Source organism: Lutra lutra, chromosome 3, assembly GCF_902655055.1.
Source record: "Lutra lutra chromosome 3, mLutLut1.2, whole genome shotgun sequence".
In the NCBI taxonomy this organism is placed as follows: Eukaryota; Metazoa; Chordata; class Mammalia; order Carnivora; family Mustelidae; genus Lutra; species Lutra lutra.
Window position 1 is genome coordinate 8,971,367 of NC_062280.1, and position 27,285 is coordinate 8,998,651.

The 27,285-nt window shown below is 37.6% G+C and overlaps 1 protein-coding gene across 5 annotated transcripts in view; it reads left to right on the plus strand.

The window, feature by feature from the left end:
* Window positions 1–27,285, plus strand: part of CCDC150 (coiled-coil domain containing 150) — a 78,162-nt gene that overhangs the window by 23,405 nt on the left and 27,472 nt on the right. For all 5 annotated transcript variants that reach the window (XM_047722120.1, XM_047722124.1, XM_047722121.1 and 2 more), the window contains 6 exons: window positions 3,396–3,503; window positions 8,830–8,954; window positions 9,355–9,532; window positions 10,061–10,129; window positions 19,660–19,773; window positions 24,331–24,414. In XM_047722120.1, the coding sequence (XP_047578076.1) occupies window positions 3,396–3,503; window positions 8,830–8,954; window positions 9,355–9,532; window positions 10,061–10,129; window positions 19,660–19,773; window positions 24,331–24,414 (678 nt within the window). The remainder of the gene's footprint in view (window positions 1–3,395; window positions 3,504–8,829; window positions 8,955–9,354; window positions 9,533–10,060; window positions 10,130–19,659; window positions 19,774–24,330; window positions 24,415–27,285) is intronic.

A 27,285-nucleotide genomic window follows, 5' to 3' on the forward strand; every position in this document is an offset into this window, starting at 1 on the left:
GAGGACCTTTAAGATTCACTCTCTTAACTTTCAAATATGCAATACAGTATCATTAACTATAGTCATCATGCTGTACAGTACATCCTCCTGACTCATTTATTTTATAACTAGAGGTTTATACCTTTTGACCCCGTCACCATTTTCTCCCATCCCTTATACCTGCTGCCTCTGGCACCTACCTTCCTGTTCTGTGTATCTGTGGACTTGGTATCGTTTTTTTGTTTTTTGTTTTAACATTCCACATGTACGTGAGATTATATGGTATTTTCTTCCTCTGCTTGACATATTCCATTTAGTATGCATTCAAGGTCCCCCCATGTTGTTGCAAATGGCAAGAGTAAATTCTTTTTTGTGGCTGAATATTATCTATCTATAACTATATGCACACGCATAGCACATTTTCTTTATCCATTCATCTATTGATGGACACTTAACATTATTTCCATATCTCGTCTATTGTAAATAATGCTGCAGTGAATGTAGGGTTGCAAATATCTTTTTGAGTTAGTGTTTTTGATTTCTTCATGTGAATGCCCCGATGAGCAGTTGCGGGATCATACGGTAGCTCTAGTTTCAACTTTCTGAGAAACCTCGGTACCGTTTTCCTCAGTGGCAGTATCAATTTACGTTCCCTTCAACAGTTCCCAAGGATTCCTTTTCCTCCACATCCTCTCTAATACTCATTATTTCTTGTCTTTTTGGTAATAGCCATTCTAATAGTGTGCGGTGATACGTCATTGTTGTTTTGATTTGCATTTCCCTGATTAGCGATGCTGAACATCTTTTCATGTACCTCTTGGCCATCCGTATGTCTTTTTTGAAAAATATCTGTTCAGATCTTTGGCCCATTTTTTTTAAAGATTTTATTTATTTATTTGACAGACAGAGATCACGAGTAGGCAGAGAGGCAGGCAGAGAGAGAGGAGGAAGCAGGCTCCCCGCCAAGCAGAGATCCCAATGCGGGCCTCGGTCCCAGGACCCTGGGATCATGACCTGAGCCAAAGGCAGAGGCTTTAACCCACTCAGCCACCCAGGCACCCCATTTGGCCCATTTTTTAATCAGATTTTTTTAAGCTACTCTGTTTTATTCTTTATATATTTTGGGTATTAACCCCTTATTAGATATATGATATTAATACATGATTGCCAATATTATCTCCCATTCAGCAAGTTGCCTTCTCATTTTGTTGATGGTTTCCTTTGCTGTACAGAAGCTTTTTAGTTTGATAGAGTCCTATTTGTTTATTTTTGCTTTTAGTGTGAGACCAAGAAAATTACCTATGTTTTCTTCTAAAAGTTTTATGGTTTCAGGTCTTATGTTCAAGTCTTTGATCCATTTTGAATTAGTTTTTATGTATTGTACAAGATAGTGGTCTAGTTTCATTCTTCTGCATATGCCTATCTAGTCTTCCCAACACCATTAATTGAAGAAACTGTCCTTTCCTCATCAAAAAAGGCACAGGTAAATCTTCCAATTTTTGTGTTTACATGTTAACATAATTTTGTTCAGTTAAAAAAACCAAGAACCAAAATTGATTCTAATTGTATACATTCATACCATTGCCATGATCCATTTTTTAAATTTTCTTAAAATCTGTTTCATCTATGAACCATTATCACATTAACTACATTTCTCATTTCACCAAATCTCCTGTGACACATAAGTATATGAGATATACTGCTAAATCATGCACTAGTCTACACTTTGCCTTTGTCTGCTTTATATTTTGCTCATTAAATATATAGCTTTCATCTACACCTATGAACTTCTAAGCAGTCCAGTGCTACAGGCTATGCTTATACTTTCTTTGTATCTTTTATAACAAATAGAGTAGTAGGAACATAATAAGTGCTTACTGGATTTTAGAGTTCTGTGTATTATTTTCTGTAGGATGGTGGTTGCCAAATTTAGCTAATGGTGTGCGTGTGTGTGTGTTTGTGTGTGTGTGTGTGTGTAGGCAAACAAGTTATTTCTCATAGGGTCAATAAAATCGTATTAATCACTTAAAATAACTTTTTGTTCTTAAGTATAATTTGATTGCTTCAATGTTGGGATCATAATGTTGCCGTGCTCTTTCTATGATAAAGAAAATAGAAAATAAATGTGTTATTTTATAAAATAATAATGAAAATTACTACTCTTGCTATGGTAGTAGTAATTAACATTTACCAAACTCATTCTATGTTCCAGGCATAATTATAAGCACCTTATGTTACTAACAAATTGTAATCCTTATAATAGCACTATTACAGAAACTTATTATTCTCATTTTAATGATAAGGAAGTTGATATATACAGAGAGGTTCAATAACATAGCTAATAAATCACAGAGTTAGAATTTGAGCTCAGGCATTTTGGCTCCAAAGAAGATTAACTATTTCTTTTCAAGGATCAAGAGTTTATCTTTGTCTTACCCCTAGGTATTCCTTGGTGAATAGTTTGTACATCTGGTTATAATTTTCAAATGCCCCTGAACGTGTTCCTTCCTTCTTTACTATACTACCACTTATGCTTTCCAGATAGTTTTTCATTTCTTTACTTTCTTAACATTTTTTGAGTGTTTTTTAAATTGATCCTATAGTTATTTGTCCCCATTCTTGAAGAATTTGTTCATTAAAGGTAAGATGCCTGGGGTGCCTGAATGGCTCAGTCTGATGAATACCCAACTCTTGAACTTAGCTCAGGTCTTGATCTCAGGGTCATGAGTTCATGCCCTACATTGGGCTCCACACTGGATGAGGAGCCTACTTAAAAAAAAAAAAAAAGAAAGAAAGAAAGAAAAGAAAAAAAGATCCTTGGCAAATACACTTTGCAAAAATAACTAATAAGATAAATGTTTTCCACAGGAATAAAAATTTCAAATGTCAAAAAGACAACAGAATTATATGATAGATTCCCTGCACAAAAGATCTTAGTTTTAATTTGGATGATCGGTCTTGTGAAAAGGTACAATTATCTATATTTTGCTGTTGTGGATACTGTAATTGGTGGTGAAGGAACTTAGACAATTTGTATTATTCGCTAAACAATTCTGAATGCTCATCTAATTGTGGGACTGAATTTCTGTAGCACTGGCTAGGCATCTACAATGTGAGGTCCATTCTGTAGATGTCTTGCTCTGTCTCACACAGTGTTCAAAATCAGGAACAGGAGATCAGTTAACTGTTGAACGCTTCGGTTGCTCCACCAAATAAACAAATTTCTCCTTTTGATTGAGAATTCTGTGGGGTATTGACTCTAAATGTTAGAAAGTATTATCTAATGAAATTCCAGTTGGAGATAAGTAAATTAAGTTCACATACAGAGTGAAATACTATAACATCATTAAAAATGTGGTACGTAAAAGTAATTATTTACTGGAGAGATCTGTAACTCGCTGTATATACCATCTTAGGTTTCGAATGACCAGCTGACTAGAAAGTGTTCAGAGCTGAACAGCATGCTTGAGACTGTTAGTATGGAAAATGCCAGAATTATTGCTGACCATCAAGCCATTCTGCAGGTATTCACTTAAAACTAGTCCGTTTCTCATAGAATCACAAGAAAACTCCTTGGCTAAGAAATTAGGAAATGTGTATGACCAATTGGATAAATAAAATATTTTAACAGTTCTAAGAAATTTACTGAATTACTTTATTTTTTATTAGTGGTTTTCGGTTTTCATCAGAGGGATCATTTAGCCTTATGCTCAGTCCTTTCTTGACGGTTTCTTCTCAAATACCATTATTTTAAGAAAAGTGATTACCTGGCCCAAATACTCAGCATTTCCTCAAACACCTGTGGTTTTCCCATTTTGCTTATGCTGTTTCCTCTACTGAGAATGGTCTTTATTTCATCTTCAGCTATTTGAAATTCTATTCATTCTTTAAGACTCAAATTCATCAGGAAGCTTGATCATTCAAACCAGAAGGGATGAGTTTTCTCTGTTAACTCCTACTCCTAGGACATTAAACAGACTTTCATAATAATAGTTCTCACTTTTTTGGGAGCATGCTTACTATATAGCAAGCCTTATACTAATGATTTTACATATATTACCTCCTTTAATTCTAGCAGCCAGTATGTAGAGGAATATTTATTATCCTCATCTTATAAATAAGGAAAATGAGGTTTAGGGAAGTAGATCAGCTTGTCTGAAGCCACATAGCTAAAGGGGTAGAGCTGGGTTGAAACCAAGGTCTGACTCCAGAGTCCATGTTTTAATTTTTGCATTATTCTGCCTCTCTAGTTTGCACTGTGTAGCAGTGTATTTGCATGGCTCATTTCCTGGATAACACTGTGAGCTTCCTTCTTACACGTCTTTGCTATTTCCCATCATGCTTACCGCTGCACGCAACGTAACACTAAGTAAAACCAGTGTTTACTCCGTGCAGGTACAGTACTAGGTCTAGAAGGGATTATAGTCATTAACAAAATAAAATCTCTACTTTCAGGGACTAACAATGTAGTAGAATAATGTGACGTATGGAAGTAATACTGTCACAAACACTTTTTAACTTCGGAATGTTACACAGATGGGATTTTATTTTCCAAAGGTGTGAAGGTTTGCTTTGCAGTCAAATATTGTTAAGATAAAAGTGTTTTAAAATACATGTACAGAAATAATTATTAATATGTACTATACTTGCAAAAGCTTTATAAATTGTAGGTAGAAGGGATGTGTCTAAAAATGTTATGTTTTGAGAAGTCCAAAATGGTAAGCCAGAGAAAATGAATTATGTAAAACAATTATAAACATATGTTGTTTTATTGTGCTTTGTAGATAATTGCATTTTTTACAACTTGAAGGTTTGTAGCAATCCTGCATCTAGCAGGTCTGCTGGTGCCATTTGTCAACAGCATTAGCTCATTTTGTGTCTCTTTGTCATATTTTGGTACTTCTCATAGCATTTCAAGTTTTTTCATTATTTTTGTTCTGGTGATCTGTGATCAGTAATCTTTGATATATTATTTTAATTGTTTTCAGATGCCAAACCATACCCATTTAAGATGGAAAACTTAAATATTTTGTGTGTTCTGGATGCTTTGACTGGCTCTTCCTCATACCTCTCCCTCTTCTCAGACCTCCTATTTGCTAAGACCCAGCAATATTGAGATTAGGCCAGTAGATAACCCCTCTGATGGTCTCTAAGTGCTCACGTGAAAGGAAGTGTTTTATGTCTATTACTATAAATCAAAAGCTAGAAATGATTAAGCTTAGTGAAGAAGGCATGTCAAAAGCCAAGATAGGCCTCTTGCACCAAACATTGAGCCAAGTTGTGAAGGCAAAAGAAAAGCTGTTAAAGGAAATTAAAAATGCTACTCCAGTGAACACATGAATGATAAGAAAGTGAAACAGCCTTATTGTGGATACAGAGAAAGTTTTAGTGGTCTAGATAGAAGATCGATCCATCCTCAACATTCCCTTAGACCAAAGCCTAATCTAGAGCAAGACCCTAACTCCATGAAGGCTGAGAGAGGTGAGGAAGCTGCAGAAGAAGAGTTGGAAGCCAGCGGGGTAGTTCCTGAGGTTTAAGGACAGAAGCTGTCTCTGTAACATGTGAGTGCAAGGTGAAGCAAGTTCTCCAGAAGATCTAGAAGATCATCAATGAAGGTGGCTACGTTAAACAACAGATGCCATTGGAAGAGGCCATTTAGGATTTTCATAACTAGAGAGAAGTCAATGCCTGGCTTCAAAACAGGTTTTTGGTTTGTTTTTCTCCCACTCAGTGTCAGGGAAACTTTATCAAAGCTTCAGGGCCATGTGGCTCAGGCAGGAGGCTGACCTGTGGGTGAAGGAAAAGCTGACAGCAGGGCCTTCACTGACCATCCTCTTGGGGCACAGGTTGTTGGTGTGGCTGTGCTTCCTGAGCAATTGACCGTGTGGGCTTCAGGCAAGCACAACACTTGGAGCAGGCAATCTCGTCACAGTTGTATTTCTGGGTGAGCTAGAGGAGGGCAAGCCTTAATGATGTGATGATGCAGCCCCGCAGATACAGCACCCAGCACAGGGTGAGCTCTTTCTGGATGTTGTAGTCTCAGAACGTGTGGCCATGGTCTGCTGTTTGCGGGCAAAAATCAGATACTGCTGGTCGCGGAATGCCCTCCTTGTCTTCAATTTTGGCTTTGACCTTTTTTTTTGTTTTTAGAGCAGGGAAGGAGTGGAGGGAGAGTGAGAATCTTTTCTTTCTTTTTTTTTTTTTTTTTTAAAGATTTTATTAGAGAGCAGGAACGAGGGAAGGAGCAGAGATAAAGGGAGAAGCAGAATCCCCGCTGAGCAGGGAGCCTGATCCTGGGACTCCAGGATCATGGCCTGAGCTAAAGGCAGACACTTAACCGACTGAGCCACCCACGCATCACGGAGAGAGAGAATCTTAAGCAGGCTTCACACTCAGCGCAGAGCCCCTGATACGGGGCTCAATCTCACAACCCTGAGATCATGATTTGTGTTGAAATCAAGAATCAGACACTTAACCAACTGAGTCATCAAGGCATCCCGTGGTTTTGACATTCTAAATGGTGTCATTGGGCACAATCTATCGGGTCAGAGTGAGGTTAAGGTTCTTCACAAAAAACTGCATCTGTGCATCTGCTGCTTGGCCCACTCACTGAAGAGAGAGCGCCATGCTGACTTTGGGCCTAATGTAGCTGGCGACTTTAAGTGGAAGCCAATGTTCCTTGACCATTCCAAAAATCCCAAGACCCTTAAGAATTATGCTAAATCTCCTCTACCTGCACTTTATAAATGGAACAACAAAGCCTGGATGACAGCACATCTGGTATAACATGATTTACTGAAAATTTTAAGCCCACTGTTGAGACCTCCTGCTCAGAAAAAAAGATTCCTTTCAAAATATTGCACTCATTGACAATGTATTTGGTCACCCAAGAGCTCTGAAAGAGATGGGCAAGATTAATGTTTTCATGCCTGCTAATACAACATCTGTTCTTCAATCCATGAACCAAGGAGTAATTTCAATTTTCAAGTCTTATTATTTAAGAAATCTATTTCACAAAGTTATAGGTGCCATAGACAGCGATTACTTGGATGGATCTGGGCAAAGGAAATTGAAAACCTTTGGAAAGGCTTCACCATTCTCGATACCTTTAAGTACATTCGTGATTCATAGTAAGAGGCCAGAACATCAACACTTCCAGGAATTTTGAAGAACTGGATTTCAGCCCTCATGGATGCCCTTAAGGAGTTCAGGACTTATGTGGAAGAAGTACCTGCAGATATAATAGAAATAGTAAGAGAACTAGAATTAGAGGAGCTTGAAGATGTGACTGAATTGGTATAATCTCATGATAAAACCCGAATGAATGAGGAGCTGCTTTTTATGGATGAGCAAAGAAAGTGGATTCTTAACACTCCTGGTGAAGACGCTGTGATTGCTGAAATGACAACAGAGCATTTAGAATATCGTATAAGCTTAGTTGATAAAGCAACAGCAGGGTTTGAGAGGACTGACTCCCATTTTGAAGGAAGTTCTACTGTAGGTAAAATGCTGTCCAAACAGCATCACATGGAACAGAGAAATAGCTCCTGAAAGGGAGAGTCAGTGTGGCAAACTTTATTGTTTGTCTTATTTTGTCTTATTGTCTTATTTTAAGAAACTGCCACAACTACCCTAACCTTTAGCAAACACCACCCTTATAAGTCAGTAGCCATCGACACCAAGGCAAGACCCTTCACCAGCAAAAAGTTTACGACTCACTGAGAGTTCAGATGATGGTTAGCATTTTTTAGCAATAAACTGTTTTTAAATTATGTACATTGCTTTTTTTTTTTTTTTTAATTTATTTATTTGAGAGGCAGAGAGAGAGCATGAGAGGGGAAGTCAGAGGGAGAAGCAGACTCCCCATGGAGCTGGGAGCCCGATGTGGGACTCGATCCCAGGACTCCGGGATCATGACCCGAGCCGAAGGCAGTTGCTTAACCAACTGAGCCACCCAGGCGCCCCTGTACATTGCTTTTTTAAAGACATAATGCTACTACACATTTAATAGACTATAACTTGTATATGCAGTGGGAAGCAAAAAATTATTTGCCTAGCATTATTGTACTATTCACTTTATTGTGGTGGCCTGGAAGTGAACCCACAATATCTCCTAGGTATTCCCATATAGTGCTTCTGTAACAGTAGCTGAGTGCAATTTCAAATATTTTCCAAAGAATTCACAGCAAATTATTAACATGATTGCCCCTGGAGAAGTGGGATTATTTTAAAGGGGGGTGGGGAGTGTAAGTGAAGAGATCTTTTCACTTTATACACGTTGATGTTCTTTTTTAAAAATATGTATCATATTAAAATTTTGAAGTACCAAAATATTCCTAGTAGAATTTTATATCTAAAAATATGTTCATGTTAAGAGTTTTATAAATTTTGCAGCAGGCTGGGTAAATAATGCATCTTCACTGTTGGCTGGTAGAGCTATAAAATGACAGAATTGTGGTCAGGTCAGAGTGGGGACAAAGAGAAAGCTGAACATTAAATTCTTTAAAAAGAGGTTTTATTTATATAAAAATTTATCTCTCATAAGCTAAGTCACTATCTTTGATCAGTCATTTTCAGTGGTACCCTATTTTTTTTTTTTAAAGATTTTATTTATTTATTTGACAGAGAGAGATCACAAGTAGATGGAGAGGAAGGCAGAGAGAGAGAGAGAGGGAAGCAGGCTTCTTGCTGAGCAGAGAGCCCGATGTGGGACTCGATCCCAGGACCCTGAGATCATGACCCGAGCCGAAGGCAGCGGCTTAACCCACTGAGCCACCCAGGCGCCCCCAGTGGTACCCTATTAAATGACTTCCTGGCATCTCAGCTTTTAATATTGCTTCCATAACTCAGGTAGAGAAGAAAATGATGACACAGACATTTCAAGAACAAAACTTACTCCTGGATGCAGCCCATGCCAGTATCACTACGGAGCTAGAGACTGTTCAGAATGAGAAAATCCAACTCCAAACACATCTGTAAGTAAATTATAGGCAACTTCTTCTGTATCTTTTGTTCTCGCATTTGTATTTCTTTTTTTCTTTTACATTTTATTTTGCAGGCTCCTTGCTGAGCAGAGAGCCCGATGCAGGGCTCGATTCCAGGATCCTGTGATCATGACCTGAGCCGAAGGCAGAGGCTCTAAACCCACTGAGCCACCCAGGCGCCCCTCGCATTTGTATTTCTTGTCTTTAATGGAAACGTTTAATTCTGCATTTCTTGGACCAGACGCAAAGATAAAATAAAGACTTTGCCCTCAAGGAACTAGTTTTGTTAGAACATTTTGGCAACTGCTCTCAGCCAGTATGTTCTGGGAGAACAGGGGTCTATTAAATAAAGAACTCTCAGCGCTCATGTCTCCTCGTTCTCTTCTTACAGGGACCATTTAATCCTCGAGCATAATCAGTGTATCCAGAAAGCACAGGATGCTGAGAGGAAGACAGCCTTGCAGAAGGAGCTGCTAGAAACAACAATTGCAAGACTGCGCGGTGAACTGGAAGCATCAATCCAGGAGAAGAAGTCTCTGCTGGAGGAGAAAGAAAGATTTCAGGGAGAGGTAGGTAGCAGCAGATTTATGTTACCTCCTGGTTGTGGTGGTGATCTTGTTTTAAAACTATTTTAAGTGCCAAAGATAAGAAATACAGCCCAGATGCAGTTAGTCTGAGTTGCCCGTTAAAGAAATCTTTAGGTGGCTAATCTCTGTCCGGTAGCATGTGACGTAGAGTGTGCCAAACAGCCCACCCTTGCACAGCATTAACTAGTGGCTCACACATCCTCATGGTAGCGAAGGCATCAGATTTAAAAAGCTGATTTCTCCTGAAGGCGTGGGACAGTGGAGGTCAAGGGGGAACAGCTCTTCCTGCTGAGGAAGGAACCAGCAGAGTCTGACGTGCAGACGTGTCTTTCTAATTTCAGGGCTATTTGTGAAGTCTGCTCTGCCTCAGAGACTCCCTGAGTGGCCCCTTTTCTGAGAGGATGTGCTATCTCGGCAGTGTAGGTATTTGTGAACAGGGTGTGTCTGCTGTAGTAGAGCCTGCCAGCTGCACTGAAACTGAGCCTTTCTTTGTTTCCCCTCCTTGGGCAGGTTGATAAAACAGAGAAAGAAATAGCGCAAGAAAAATGCAATTTGGAAAAGGAATTAGCCAAAAACAAGGTATTCCGTATTTTATTTGTTATTTCACTGTGTTTCCTTCTGTATCTCTGCCTCCTGTATGAGCTTATTTTACTGAGGAGATGGGTTATTCAGTTGATTACCAGGACGTGGGGGGGAAAAGAAGCCACTGAGGTGGGTGCCCTGCAGAGCGCTCTGGTCACCGCTCCAGTCGCGCCAGCACGGGGCTGCTGCTGCGCAGCATTGGAGCATCTGGTGTTGGCCCCTGAGTCACGACGGCCTCCGGCCCTGGTGTTCACTGAGTATTTTAGCCAGGAAGTCCCTCGATGGCCCTGTGGGAGGCAAAGAGATCATTGCTGACAGTGCTGTTTTGTTTTTTAAAAAGCTAACTTAGGCTTCCTAAGTACCTGTTAGCACCTGTCACTCATCTGTAAGATACTCTCTCCTGCGTTCTAAAAAGATAGAATGGCCAGAGACACAAATACTCTTATTAAAATAAAGCAAAAGCCAGTCTTTAAAGCATTGCTGTTTGTGTTTCCAAAATTTGAAAAGCATAAAGGTTATGTATCCCTGTCATCGGAATTATCTGGAGCATCAAGGAGAATTAGCCTGCCCCAGACAGTAAATTCTGCGGCACGTGTCTGTATAACCATTGATCCTTGATTGCTGCTTGGCTCCTGGCCCTATTAAATAGTATTCATGTTATCAGAACCATATATGTGTGAACTTGTAATTTAAGAAGTTTCTGAGCCCAAGCTCTGATCTAGTTCAACTCTCTGTCAGGTAATCTGTGGTTTAGTGACTAATCTCTACTAATTTGAAAAATCGTCCAACCTAAGAATCTTCTTAAAAAGCTTACTTCCCATGGTGAGGACTTGCTGGGGTCAGTTTGTCCTCAAATATGCTTTTTAAAATTTGGAAAATTGATAGATACTATTAAATTCATGAATGCTTTTCGCTTGAATGTAGGGAATGTTACATGGCGAAGGCAAATGTTCTATGTGTTTGATTAAAAATAGCATCATTTTGCTTGTCTAATTTTATTTGTCTGAACGTAGGCTAAGTGTGAGTTCATGGGGCTAAAGAGAGGTTCTATTAGACCAAATGGTAATGCTTATACCGATCCTATGTTTTTGGGGGGGTCTGATTTGATATTTTTCAAATGTCTATTTATTGTAAAGCTATGTTTTTCTGAAGTCAGGCTTATTAAGTTATACATAGTGAAATTCACCCTTTTTTTAGTGTACAGTTCTGTGAATTTTGATCAACACATCAATTATGGAGCCACCACACAATCAAAATACAGAACACTTTTATCACCTTGGGAAGGTCCCTCATAGCTCTTTACCTTTAACGTCTTCTTGTACCACCATCCTTTGGCAACCACTGGCCTGTGCTTCTTCTATTCCTATAGTTATGTCTTTCCCAGAATATCCTATATAATGGAATCATATAAAGTGTAACATTTTAAGTCTGGCTTCTTTTGTTTAGCTTAAGACATTTGAAGTTCTCCCAGGTTCTTGTCGTGTGTTTCAGTTGTTTGTGTTCCATGATATGGGCATATCAGAATTTCTTTGTCCATTTGCCACTTGAAGGACGTTTGGCAATTATGAATAAAGCCTATATAAATATTCACATCTGAACACGTATTTTTATTTCTCTTGGCTAATTATCTGGAGTTGGAATTCTAGATCCTATGGGAAATACATATTTGACAAACAATTCAGCAGCTATTTTCCAAAGAATATATACTATCTTGCCTTCCGTCAATAGTGTAGAAGAGTTCTACTCTCGCTGCATTCCTGCCAGCACATGGTAGCGTTGGTCCTTTGAGTCTTGGCCATTCTAACTGCTGGTGTAGACTGGCATATCATTGTGGCTGTAATTTGCATTTCTCTAGTGATTAATAACATTGAGCATCTTTTCATCTGCTTATTGGTTATTCACAAGTTTAAGTGTCTCTTCAAATATTTTAACCACTTTAATTCCGTTTTCTTATTATTGATTTTTCAGAGATTTTTAAAAATATTCTCATGTTGATTCTTACATAAAAAAATTCATACTTTTTGTTTATGTGCAGATCTTCTAAGTGCTTTACATATTTTTCTCCCATTTTATGCCTTGTTTTTTTCATGCTCTTTCAAAGAGCAGAAGTTCACATTTTGATAAAATCCAACTTGTCAAATTTTTTATTTTTGGATCATACCCTTTGTGTCATATCTAAGAAATTTTTGACTAACCTAAAATCACAAAGATTTTCCTTTTTGTTCTCTAGAAGTTATATAGTTCTAGATCTTATATTAGGTCAATGGTCTGTTTTTAGTTAATTTTCATATATCATGCAAGGTTCATTTTATTTTCAGATGGATTGTCTGATCTAGTACATTTTATTATTGAGATGTAATTAATACACTGTAAATTCACCTCCTTAAAATATACAGTTCAGTGGTTTCTTAGTTTATTCACAAGTCTGTGCAACCATTACACTTAAAAATTTTTTATTTATTTTTTTAATTTCTTTTCAGTGTTCCAGAATCGTTTATGCACCACACCCATTGCTCCATGCAATACATATCCTCTATAATACCCACCACCAGGCTCACCAAACTGCCCACCCCTCACCCCTCCAAAACCCTCAGATTGTTTTTCAGAGTCCATAGTCTCTCATGGTTCATCTCCCCCTCCAATTTCCCTCATCTCCCTTCTCCTCTCCATCTCCCCATGTCCTCCGTTTTTTTCCTTATGCTCCACAAACAAGCAAAACCATATGATAATTGACTCTCTCTGCTTGGCTTATTTCACTCAGCATAATCTCCTCCAGTCCCTTCCATGTTGATACAAAAGTTGGGTATTCATCCTTTCTGATGGAGGCATAATCCTCCATTGTATATATGGACCACATCTTCCTTATCCATTCGTCCATTGAAGGGCATTTTGGTTCTTTCCATAGTTTGGTGACTGTGGCCATTGTTGCTATGAACATTGGAATACAGATGGCCCTTCTTTTCACTACATCTGTATCTTTGGGGTAAATACTCAGTAGTGCAATTGCTGGGTCATAGGGAAGCTCTATTTTTAATTTCTTAAGGAATCTCCACACTGTTTTCCAAAGTGGCTGCACCAACTTGCATTCCCGCTAACAGTGTAAGAGGGTTCCCCTTTCTCCACATCCTCTCCAACACATGTTGTTTCCTGTCTTGCTAATTTTGGCCATTCTAACTGGTGTAAGGTGGTATCTCAATGTGGTTTTGATTTGAATCTCCCTGATGGCTAGTGATGATGAACATTTTTTCTTGTGTCTGTTAGCCGTTTGTGTGTCTTCACTGGAGAAGTGTTTGTTCATGTCTTCTGCCCATTTTTTGACATGATTATCTGTTTTGTGTGTGTTGAGTTTGAGCAGTTCTTTATAGATTACCACTATCTAATTCCAGAACCTTTTTATCACCAAGAAGAAACCTGGTACCCATTAGCAGTCCCTCCCCATTCTGGTCTGCCTCCAGCCTCTGGCAACCACTGTTCTACTTTCTGTCTACATGGGTATGTCTATTCCCACATTTCATATGAATGGAGTAAACCAGTATGTGTCCTTTTATGTTTGGCCTCTTTACTAGGTTAATGTTTTCAAGGTTTATCCATACTGTAATATATGTCAGTATCTCATTCCTTTTTATGGCTGGGTAGTATTATATTGTGTGACTATACCACTCTTCATTTAGCCATTCATCAGCTTATAGACATTCAGGTGGTTCCCACTATTTTGGCTCTGAAGAATAATGCTATGAACATTTGTGTACTTTTTTTTTTATGTGAGCATATGTTTTTGATTCTGTGGGAGTAAAACTGGGTCTTAGGATAATGCTGTCATTTTGAGAATCTACCAGAGTGTTTTTATAAATAGCTACGCCATTTTACAATCCCACCAGCAGTGTATGAGGATTCAAATATCTTCACATCTTCACCTACATCTGTTATTGTCTACTTCTTAAAAAATTAATATAACTATCCACGTGGCTAGGAAATATCTCATTGTGTTTTTTTTTCAATTAAGGTGAAATTCACATAAAAGAAAATCGTACACTTTATTTTGTAGCAACATGGACGGGACTGGAAGAGATTATGCTGAGTGAAATAAGTCAAGCAGAGAGAGTCAATTATCATATGGTTTCACTTATTTGTGGAGCATAACAAATAGCATGGAGGACAAGGGGAGATGGAGAGGAGAAGGGAGTTGAGGGAAATTGGAAGGGGAGGTGAACCATGAGAGACTATGGACTCTGAAAAACGATCTGAGAATTTTGAAGGGGTGGGGGGTGGGAGGTTGGGGGCACCAGGTGGTGGGTATTGTAGAGGGCACGGATTGCATGGAGCACTGGGTGTGGTGCAAAAATAATGAATACTGTTATGCTGAAAAAAAAAAAATTAAAAAAAAAAATCGTACACTTTAAAGTGAACAATTCAGCGGCATTTTGTATACTTACAATGTTGTATAACCACCAACTCTTCTAGTTCCAAAACATTTTCATCACCCCAAAAGGAAACCCTGTACCCATTAAGCAATTACTCCCTAATCCCCTCTTCCCCTAACTCTAACAGCCACTAATCTGCATTCCATCTGTATAGATTTACCTATTCTAGATATTTCATATATTCATACAATATATTATCTTTTGTGTCTGGCTTCTTAGCGTAACACTTTTGGGGTTCATCCATGTTGTACATAGCAATATTTCATTCCCTTTTATTCATTTTATGGATGAGTAATAATTCACTGTTTGTGTGTGTGTCATGGCTCCCCGCTTCATACCCCAAGACCAACCACCTGGGGTATTCTGTTTGTAGAAATCAAGGTGTATCTTCTTACATCAGAGGCTGATTTCATGGGTGTACAGAATATTCTGGTAGATATCCAGCTCAACTCAGGGGACTAGGTAAAAATAGGGTCCCCTACTCCTCTGCCATCTTTGCAGAGGTTCCTGTTTTTTTGTTTTTTAATAATAACCATCCTAGTAGATGTGAAAAGTGGTAACGTGTGATTTAGATTTGCATCTCCCTAAAAACTACTGATGTTGAGTATCTTTTTATGTGCTCATTGGACATTTGTATATCTTCTTTGGAGAAATGTCTGTTCAGATCAGTAGCTCATTGTAAACTGGGTTGTCTTTTAATTGTTCAGTTATAAGAGTTTATATATTCTAGATCGTAGACCCTTATCAGATATGTGGTTTGCAGATATTTTTCTCCCATTCTCTGGGTTCTGTTTTTAAATTTTTAGATTTTTATTATGTTCAATTTACTTTTTTTTTTTTTTGGTTGCTTATGCTTTAAATGTCACATCTGAGAAACTTGCCTAATCCAGGGTCACAAAAATTAACACTTTTTTATTCTAAGATTTTTATAGTTTTACATATATAGGTCTTTGTTCATTTTGAGTTAATTGTATATATGGGTTGAGGTAGAGGTTCAACTTGATTATTTTGCCTGTGGTTATCCAGTTGTCCCAGCACCATTGTTGAAAAGCTGTTCTTTCTTTTGAATAGTCTTGACTCTCTTGTCAAAACCCAATTAACCATAGACGTATGGGTTTATTCTAGACTCTCAATTCTGTTCCACTGGTCTGTATGTCTTTCATATGTCAGAACCACACAGTCTTGATTATTGTAGCTTTGTAGCAAGTTTTGAAATCAAGATGCATGAGTCCTCCAACTTTGTCTTTTTTTTTCCCCCCAAGATTGTTCTGACAATTCTGAATACTTATGTTTCTATATGAATTTTAGAGTCAGCTTTTCCATTTTTGCAAAAAAGGGCAGCTATAATTTTGATAGGGTTTGCCTTGAATCTGTAGATTAGGGGACTTTTGCAATCATCATAATATCTTGTATTTTTTTCTCTATAAGAATGTATCATCTGAAAATAGAGATAGTTTTATTTCTTTTCACATTTCACTGCCTTTTCTTTCATTTTCTTGTGTAATTGCCTTCAATAGAATCTCCAGTATAATGCTGAATAGAAATGTTGGAGTAGACATACATCCTTGTCTTGTTCCTGATTTTAGGGGGAAAGCTTTCAATCTGTCACTGTTAAGTACAGTATTAGCTCTGGGCTTTTTCTAAATGCCCTTTAGCAGGATGAGAAGATTCCCTTCTATTCCTAATTTGGAGAGTTTTTATCATGAAAGTATGTTGAATTTTGTCAATTGCATTTTCTATGCTATTGAGATAATCTTGTAGATTATTTTACATTGTTTGATTTCAGATGTTGAACCAAGCTTTCATTTGGGGGATAACTTTTACTTGCTCATGAGTGTAATCCTTTTTATATTGTTTCATTTGGCTTGCTAACATCTTTTTGAGGATTTCTGAATTATTATAAATAAGGGATATTGTTTTATAGTTTTCTTGTGATGTCTTTGGTTTTGGTATCAAGGTAATAGTGGCCTCTTAAAATGATTTGGTAAATGTTCCCTCCCGTTCTATTTTTGGGAAGAGTTTCTGAGGGATTAATGATAATTCATCTTTTTTTAAAAAGATTTTATTTATTTGACAGACAGAGATCACAAGTAGGCAGAGAGGCAGGCAGAGAGAGAGGAAGGGAAGCAGGCTCCCCGCTGAGCAGAGAGCCCGATGCAGGGCTTGATCCCAGGACCCTGAGATCATGACCTGAGCCAAAGGCAGAGGCTTTAACCCACTGAGCCACCCAGGCGCCCCTGATAATTCATCTTTAAATGTTCGTAGAATTCACCATAGTTCTAGGTTTTTCTTTGTGGGGAATTTTAAATTTTATTTCTTTTTAATTTTTATTATCAATTGAGTCTCTTTACTTATTAAAGGCTTATTCACATTATCTACTTCTTTTTTTAGTCAGTTTCAGTAGTTTGGTCTTTCTACGAGTTTTCCCATATCACCGAGGCTTTCTAATTTATTGGTATACAATTGTTCAGAGTAGCTCCTTTTCTTCATTTCTTTATATTCAGTGTAATGTTCCTTCTTTCATTCCCAATTTCAGTAATTTGTCTTTTTATTATTGTTAATATAGCTAAAGGTTTGTCCATTTTGTTCATCTTGTCAAAGAACCAGCTTTTGGTTTTAGCGATCATGTCTGTTGTTTTTCTATTCTGCCTTTTGTTTCTGCCCTAATCCTCATTATTTTCTTCCTTCTGCTTGCTTAGGTTTAATTTGTTCCTTTTCTAGTTTCTTAAGAGAGTAGCTTAGGTTGTTAGTTTATTTCTTCTTTTTTAACATTGGTGTTTACAGCTATAAATTTCCCTCTGAGCACTGCTTTAGCTGCATACTATACATTTGGTCATGTTTTCATTTTCATTTGACTCAAAGTATCCTTTAACTTCCCTTGTGATTTTCTTTTTGACTCATTTGTTATTTATGTTTGTTTTTTAATTTTCTCATATATGTGACCCTCCCAAATTTCCTTCTTTCATTAATTTCCAATTTTATTTCATTGTGGTTGGAGAACATATTTTGTATAATTCCAGTTCTTCAAATATATTGAGAGTTGTTCTATGGCTTAACATATGGAACATTCTGGAGAATGTTGTATGTGCTCTTGAGAAAAATGGTATTCTGCTATTGTTGGAATGAGTATTCTATAGATGTCCAGTTCTTCATAGTGTTTTTCAAGTTATGGCTCCTCATTGATCTTCTAATTGTTCTATTCATTACTAGAAGTGGGATATTAAAGTGTCCAACTATGTTGAATCATTTTTCTCTACCTTTAATTCTGTTAGTTTTTGCTTCATTTATACTGGGATTCTATTGTTAGAGGCACGTATATTTATAAATGTTATATCTTCTTGATGGATTGACCCTTTTTTCAATATGTAATGTCTTTTTTAAGTTTCTGGACCCAATTCCAACATGTGGGAGGGGGGGTTCCCACACACATAACACCAAACAGATTTTGGATACCAGCAAAGTGTCCAAGAATTGTACTCAATTCTTACACTACTACCCAGAAATAGCGTTTAGTCCTACACGACTGCCCTACAAGTTCAGTCCTATAAGACTGCTCCCACTTTTGAACTCCTACTTCAGACACCAGTTGCACACTCCAGGTTGTTAACACCAGGCTGTTGTGCTTCTGACCTATTGGCTATACATTGGAGGTTCCAACAATCTCCTCCTTAGATTCTTTTAATTTGCTAAAGTGGCTCACAGCACTTAAGGAGATACATTTACCAGTTTATGAAAGGATATGATAAATGATACAAATGAACAGCCAGATGAAGAAATAACGTAGAATGAAGTATGGGGAAACAGCAGTGAGTTCCATGCCTCTCCAGGGGCACCACTATCCCTAATTTCCATGTGTTCACAACCCAGAAGTTCATAGAACTCAGTCCTTTGGGGGGTTTATGGAGGCTTCACTGCATAGTCATGACTGGCTCATTGGCTGATTCAGTCTTCAGTCCCTCTTCGCTCCCTGGAGGTTAGGGACTAGGACTGAAAGTTCCAACCCACTAATCACATGGTTGGTCCTCCTGGCAATCAGCCCCTATGCTTGGGTGGGGACCAGAAGTCACCTTCATTAGTAACAAGAACGTATTTCACCATTATGGCTCTGTTCCACAGTTCTCAGGAACTGTGAATGAAGGCCACATATATCTGTGACATATATTTTGGTCATCTGAGTGACCAAACTTATTTCTTATAAACCATTATGATAAAAGGCCTTCTTTATCTCACACATTTTTGTTTATTTTGTCTAATGTTAGTACAACCACTCCAGCTCTTTTCAGGTTACTGTTTATATGATATTTTTTTCCATTCCTTTTCATTCAACCCATTTGTGTTTTTGAATCTAAAAATGTGTTTTTTATAAACAGCATATAGTTGGATCTTTTAAAAAATTCATTCTGCCTGTCTCCTTTTTTTGGTGGAGTGTTTAATCCATTTATATTTATCATAATTACTGATAGGATTTACATCTGCCACTATACTTATTTTTTATGTCTTATATGTTTCTTATTCCTCTCTCCATTACTGCTGCCTTCTTTGTTAAGAAGATATTTCTAGTGTACTTTTTAAATCCCCTTATTCTTTATTTTACTATATATTTTTGAGTTATGGGTAATAGAGTTATTAACATTTTTTCTTCTCTAATCTATTGATATAGTGAATTATACTAATTAATTTTGAATGTTTGACAAGCTTTGTATTACTGGGATAAACTTAGTCCTGGCTTGTTATCCTTTTTATATATTGCTGAATTCATTTTACTCGTGTTTGGTGGAGGCTTTCTGCATCTATATTCATAAGCTGAAATTAATATATAAGTAAATACCAAGTTCCAGAGATTTTCTACTTCTAGTAAATGTGAATGATGTAATTTGTCATAGCCATCCTGCTGAAGACAACTAAAAAAGCTGAAAATTTTTAAAAGAAAAGAAAAAAGTTTACAAAATTATAGAACTATCAGACTATAAATCCCTGCATTTAGAGACAGGAGGACATGTTCATACAATAAGCTCTAAATTACAGTTTAAAATGTCATTTTTAAAATAAGGTAATATTTTTGGGTCTAGCATAAATAGATTTCTTTTCTCCTTTTGTGTTTCAAAGATAGATATAAATTCATTAACCCAAAACCTGCACATTCTAGAGGAAAAGAATAAACACCTGGCGGAACAAATGGCTTCCCTAGAACTTCGGCAAGTCACTTCTGATTACAATGGGGTGGGTATAAAAAGGTCAGTCTAAATTAAGAATTAAGAATTTAAAAATCGAAGGTCAGAAGATGGGTTTTCTTCATTTATTGGTGTTTTTTTTTTAAGATTTTATTTATTTAACAGACAGAGATCACAGGTAGGCAGAGAGGCAGGCAGAGAGAGAGATGGGAGGAAGCAGGCTCCCCGCAGAGCAGAGAGCCTGATGCGGGGCTCGATCCCAGGACTCTGGGATCATGACCTGAGCCGAAGGCAGAGGCTTTAACCCACTGAGCCACCCAGGCGCCCCCATTTATTGGTGTTTTAATAATTATTATTAAGTCCTGAATAACTCAGGCTAAATATAACAGAGAACCTTATGAGTACTTAAACAATAAGAGATTTAAGAAAACAAGAATCTGGGGCGCCTGGGTGGCTCAGTGGGTTAAGCCGCTGCCTTCGGCTCAGGTCATGATCTCAGGGTCCTGGGATCGAGTCCTGCATCGGGCTCTCTGCTCGGCAGGAAGCCTGCTTCCCTCCCTCTCTCTGCCTGCCTCTCTGTCTACTTGTGATCTCTCTCTGTCAAATAAATAAATAAAATCTTAAAAAAAAAAACAAGAATCTAAGGCAGCTGTTAAACATCTGGCTCCACAGATGATCTATAATACTGAAAAGCACAAATATTTATAATGCTTAAAAATATTTTCTCTACCGGGGCCCCTGGGTGGCTCAGTGAGTTAAAGCCTCTGCCTTCGGCTCAGGTCATGATCCCAGGGTCCTGGGATCGAGCCCCACATCGGGCTCTCTGCTCTGCGGTGAGCCTGCTACCTCCCGTCTCTCTCTCTCTGCCTGCCTCTCTGCCTACCTGTGATCTCTGTCTGTTAAATAAATAAATAGGATCTTTAAAAAAAATTTCCTCTACCATAAATTATGAGGAAGAAACTTACATTTTTATTTTCTTTGTCTAAAAGTTCCATTAGGCAATCAGTAATAAGTACAATTTCTAAAAGCTGTTTGACAAGGTCAGTGCAAAACAAATAAATGGTAGAGTTCAGAAAACATCTCTCAGTGAAGGGTATTTAAAGAGATGATCATTTTGTTAAACAACTAATAAGTTTTCCTGTGTGCTTTTGAGTACTTGAAAAAAATAATTGTTTCTATAGCATGCCGATCACCTTTGAAAATTGCAGAGATGGCCCCAATGTGAGTCTCTCTTAATCTGAGTTAAATTCTTTCAGTTTCTATCATAAGCTTCTCATTACTTCAATTATGAAAACCTAGAGAGTAAGTCTAAATCCATTACATTTTCATAGCTTTAGAGCCAGACTGCCTGTGTTTCAATTTTGGCTGTGACCTCTCAGCGCCTCAGTTTCTTAATCTGTCAAAGTAGGGAAATTAATACCTTTATTAGGAAGTTGTTTAAGGATTAAGTATGTTAATCATGTAAAGCATATAGCAGATAACTACCATTTATTGAACTTTTAGTATCTGAACCATCCCAGAAAAAAGGCCTTTAAGTTGCTATTACAGCAACAAGGTGCATTAGTTCTAATTCCTGGTATATCTCAGACCAATATTCCCACCCCCAAGTTTAAAGATTTATCCATGTCCGCTACTTGCTCATTGGCCATGCATCAGCTGGGCTTATCAACCCACTTGCTTCTGGTCCCTCTGGAAGACCACATCTCAGTCTGCCTGATTCGTTCATGCCCCACTGCCAGGTGAGTAGGCCTGTGGCCTCATCCTAGTAGTGATTTTGACAGATCCTGACAGTGATTCGATCAGTCAGTGTTGATTCTTTCCTGCTCGTAGCACCTCTTAAGGTCTCCCGGTTATAAACCACACCTCAATTCCATCTTGCAGTTTTGTGCTTCTACATAGAATTTTCTCTGACCATGCCTGCCCAGAAGCCCTCCTTTTGGCTGTATGAGTCTTGAGAAATGAGGTTGAGGTGTCAGGATTTGGGATTTTGTTTTTTTTTTTTATCTCAACAGTATCATTAGACCTATCACCATTCAATGTTGGCAGTGTATTTTTGTTCTTTGGGAATTAACACTTGAAATTCTCAATAAGAGCTACCTTCTAGTATAACTTCTTCCTGGATTTTGGAGATAATGCTTATGAGTGTGTGCTGTATATGCCACACCACAGATTTGAACTCAGACAGACCTGGTTTCAACACTTGGTTCCATTGACTGTGTGACTTGTGCAAGCCTTAAACTTTAGGGCCTTTGGCACTAAGGGGATCCCTCCTAACCATGGGTTTCCTACAGCACACTAGGCATATACATATCAGAATAATAACTTCATTGATTAGAATTATGTATCTGCCTTCATTCTCTTCTAATGCAAGAACTGTAGTTACTTATCTTTATACTCCCTTACCTAACATAGTACCTAATACATAATAGGTATTTAAGAAAGATTAATTCAGTGGAATATAAGGAGGGTCATGTGTCTTGCCAGGACATGAGGAGTAAATGTCATATTGTATGTAAAGTGCTCATCACAGAGCTTAGCATACTTTATCCATGTTTAAACAGTATTTTTTTTTCTCCTTCACACTGATTTTGGGTTTATTTTTATTATTTCAACCTTTAAGGATGGTACAATTTAAGTCTCTCTTTTTTTTTTAAAGATTTTATTTATTTACTTGTCAGAGAGAGATCACAAGTAGACAGAGAGGCAGGCAGAGAGAGAGAGAGAGAGAGGGAAGCAGGCTCCCTGCTGAGCAGAGAGCCTGATGCGGGACTTGATCCCAGGACCCTGAGATCATGGCCTGAGCTGAAGGCAGCGGCTTAACCCACTGAGCCACCCAGGCGCCCCCAATTTAAGTCTCTTAACACAGGCAGTCATTCAGGGAACCATAGTGAGGAATGATGAAAATGAGGGAGGTTTACAACTGAATCCTTATCAACCTTTCATATCTTAAGATAATTCTGTTTGCTTCCTGCTTTTTCCAAAGAGTGATATCTTTGAATCAGTTAAAATGCATATTCTAACCATTAGCATTTTTCTTTGTATGGTTCTTCTCAAGTGATTCTTCAATTTTTATTTCGCTTTGCATATTAATAATCTATATAGTATATTGACAAGATTATTTAAGCAAAGGTTAATCTCTTTTTGGCCTTTCACAACTCAGAATCCAAGATAATCACTCATTCAAGTGCTCTCTAATTTCTGGTCTCCCACTGATTCTCTTAAATATAAGGCCTATTTAAATAGTCTGGAAACAATAATTTAAATTATTGCCTTAATATCTGCTTTCCTTTAGCAACTAGAACAATTTCTTTTTTGTTTGTTGTGAATTTAAATAAAGGACCTTGTGTCAAATATGAATCACATTTTGATTTTGCTAGGTGACCAAAGAAAGGGAAATTATTTTTAAAGCATATTTAAAAGATTAATAGAATTTCTTATGCCTTTGCTTAAAAGAGGGAATTTTATTGAGGTCAAATTACCATTATTTTAAAAATTCCTGGATACCTTTTATAAGAGACCCAGATCATCTAAGTTACTACAAAAAAAACTTTTTTCATATTCTAAAAAGGCAAGCAGTTTCCTCTGTTTGTTACAGCTAGCATATTTTAGGTTAAGTTTGGCTCTTGGTGTTTTATACACCAAATCTGCACTTTACAGTACATTGGGTACCTCAATTTATAGAATTTAGAATTTAATTTTAAATAACTAAGTTTTTATGGTTATGGTATATCTTTGTTTTTGTAATATCAGTGGCCACCCTTATCATTTATTTTTGCTGAAGACTTGGTCAAAACATAATCCCAAATGTTGTGTTCATGGAATGTTTTTACTTCAGTTTCCAAAATAGAAGTATTGTGGGAAAGGGGAATTTCCACTGACAGAAAATTGATTAATTTTATGATAATATATCACTATTAGCCTCCTATTTATTGATAACAATCTATAGCTCTCTTAGGTTATTTTGAAACCAATACTTCATTGGGTCTGAATGCTTTTAAAACATATTTTCCTTTGCATTAGTAGGAACCACACTTAGTGATTAAAAATGAAACTTTAACAGGGCACCTGGATGGCTGTTAAACATCCAACTTTTGATTTAGGCTCAGGTCATGATCTCAGATCTTGAGATCAAGCCCCATATTGGGCTCCGCACAGAGCCTACTTAAGATTCTCTCCCTTTCCCTCTCCCACTCCCCACTTGCACTCTTTTGCTCCTCCCTTGCACATTCTCAAGAGCTCTCTCTCTTAAAAAAAAAAAAAAAAGAAGAAGAAGAAGAAGGAAATAAACTTTGAGAGACAATGTACAAATATGTGTAATTATGTATGAAATAAATACTGGTCTGATAGGACAAATACTCAGATGGCCGTAATAGTTAACCTACTCTTGCTTAATATTGGACATAAATTTTTATATTGAATGTGCATAATTTGGGGGTAGGTTGTATAGAAGTACTGGTCGCTCTAGGGAAGAGCTAAGAGGCAGCAAAGGCAAATAAATATGTATCCTGGTTTGGGCACTGTAGAAATGGTAAGGGTATAAATACTTGTTCAGAAGTGGTTATTCCGTTCTATGCCTCAGTGCTGACACCTGTGTTTGCTTTGTCAGCTTGCCCAGCAGCAAGTGGAAAAGGCCTTGGGAAAAATTACTGAGAGTAAAAATAAACTGGCCTATGAAAAGGGAAAACTCCAGGTATGAGATTTTATTTTCTGATTTGTATTATGTAATTTTTTTAATCACGGTTTTCGTGCTAAGTATTGCTAGGTTTTGAGAAATTCTGTAACTTTGGACCAAAGTGTTTGAACGCCCCCCCTTAGTTTGTTGCCTTATTAAATAAAATCCAGGCGACTTCTATTCACATATCTGTAATGTAACACTGAATATGTATAAAATTATGAAACCAAATTTTGAAACCAAAACCCATTCTGTGACTATTTGAAGTTGTATTATAATTGTTTCATGCTTGCATGGTCATTCATTGAGAATGTAGACAGCCCATGCTCTCTCTTTTACTGAAATTTTATAATGTTCTTAAAAAGAAATAACCCTGGGGAGCGCCTGGGTGGCTCAGTGGGTTAAAGCCTCTGCCTTCAGCTCAGGTCATGGTCTCAGTGTCCTGGGATCGAGCCCCACATCGGGCTCTCTGCTCCGTGGGGAGCTTGCTTCCACCCCCCACCTCTCTCTCTGCCTGCCTCTCTACCTACTTGTGATCTCTCTCTCTCTGTCAAATAAATAAATAAATCTTTAAAAAAAAAAAAAGAAAGAGAGAAAGAGCCCTGGAATTGGGACTCACAGGCAATAGACTTAAGTGAAAGGGATGATACTGTCTTGCTTCCTGTGGGCGGGAAGTTTGCCGCTGATAACCGGCTCCAAGTGGAAATGCTGAAATCTGAATAAGTAGTTCACAGCTTAGCTACACATGACCATTTGAGGAATTTTTAAACACCTCATTCTGGGAAGTGTATGATGTCTGCCATTTACTCTGGAATGAACGAGAAAAAAAAGAAAAAATTGTTTGGTGGCTCAGTAGAGGAAACTGATAGATGATTTGATATGTGATGAGCAAGTATAAAAAAAAATGGTAGAATTTGGGTGACGTTATTCTCATTCACAGTGAAACTCTCTCAATTTTTCTGTCTACCTATAATCCCCATGACAAGGCTTGCCCCTCAGAGCAACTGGATCAGAATCTCAGGGACCAGGTCCTCGGCTTCAGTGCTTTTTGAGTCCCCAGGGACTCCAGTGTGCAGCTGTGTACTTGAGGACCCCAGATTCGATGGTGTGAAGTACAGTCCTGTTAGGCTCGGAGACCAGTGAGCTGATCTGATTAAGTAATCTCCCTACAGACTGTAAAACACATCAGTGCTAAGCTCATCTCATCTACTCCAAGAGCCTGTTAGGAGAGTAGTGCACAAGATCAGCCCAGATGTGTGAAAGGCAGTTAGTAAACCATGGTTGTGAAACAATATATCGTCCACTAAAAAATAAGACTATTTGGGCACTGTTTGTGTGCTCTTAATTAATATATTCTGGAATCCGTGATACATTTAAATATAATCATTTATATTTATATAACCTTGGGCACATCTTAATTTTCTTAAAATTTCATATTTTTTTAAAAAACTCAGTTCCTGGAGTACTGGGGTAGCCCAGTTGGTTAAGCTTTGGACTCTTGATCTCAGCTTAGGTCATGATCCTCAGTGTCATCGTGAGATGGAGAGATTCTCTCTTTCAAGGGGCGCCTGGGTGGCCCAGTTAGTTAAGCGTGGGCTCAGGTCACGATCCTGGTCAAGCCCCAGGTCAGGCTCCCCGCACAGCGGGGAGCCAGCTTCTCCCTCGCCCTCTGCCACTTCCCCTGTTTTTCTCTGAACTAAATAAAATCTTTAAAAACAAACAAAAAAATTCTTTCTTCCCTTTCCCTCTGCCTCCACCCCTTACCCCGCTTTGTGCACTCTCTAAAAAAAAAAATTTAGTTCTTTTAAAATCTATTTATCAAAATGCTCAAAAATAATTGTGATACTTAAATATTTGTTTCTTTTTTAATGCATTCAATAGCAACAGCTAATGGTGTTCTAATAAACTCTCTAATTTCAAACCAGTGATAAGCACGAACAGCTGTTCAAGATATTTGCAGTAACTGTTACGTGATATGAAAATATCTGTGATGTCTGTTGGAGACAAAGTAAGAGGTTCTGCTAATACTGCTGTGGTTTACTGCCTACATTCTTACATTTTTAATTGAAGCACAGTTGACATACAATATTATATAACTTTTGACACACAACATAGTGGGTCAGTAATTATGTACATTATGAAGTGCTTACCATGTGTCACCATACAAAGTTATTATAACATTATTGACCATATTCCCAATGCTGTACTTTTCATCCCTGTCACTTACTTATTTCATAACTGGAAGTTTGTATCTCTTAATCCCCTTCACCTAATTCACCTACCCAATCCTCCCCACCGCTAAAAACCATGTATTTTTTAATCTGTTTCTGGTTTTTTGTTCATTTGTTTTGTCTTTTAGATTCCACGTAGATGTGAAATTGTAGGGTATTTGTTTTTCTCTGACATCTTTCACTCAGCATCACACCCTCTAAGTTCATCCATGTCATTGCAGATGGCAAGATTTCATTCTTTTTTATGGCTATTCTTCCCAAATATTCAAAAATATATGAGGAAGAAAAACTTCCAAAAGACAGAACAAATTAAAACAAACAAAAAAAAAAAAACAAAACAGTAACAGATTCATAAACACAGAGAACTGGTGGTCATCAGGGTCGGGAGTGGTAAAATAGGTGAAGGCAATTAATAGGTACAAACTTCCAATTATGGAATAAATAAGTGACAGCGAAAATTATATAATATCCTATGTCAACTGTAATTAAAATATTTTTAAATGTAGGCAATAAACCACTGTAGTATCAGAAGAACTTGTTACTTTATTTTTTTTTTAATTTTATTTATTTATTTGAGATAGAGAGCAGGAGCAGGGGCAGAGGAAGAAGCAGGCTCCCTGCTCAGTAGGGAGCCCAATGCAGGGCTCAGTCCCAGGAC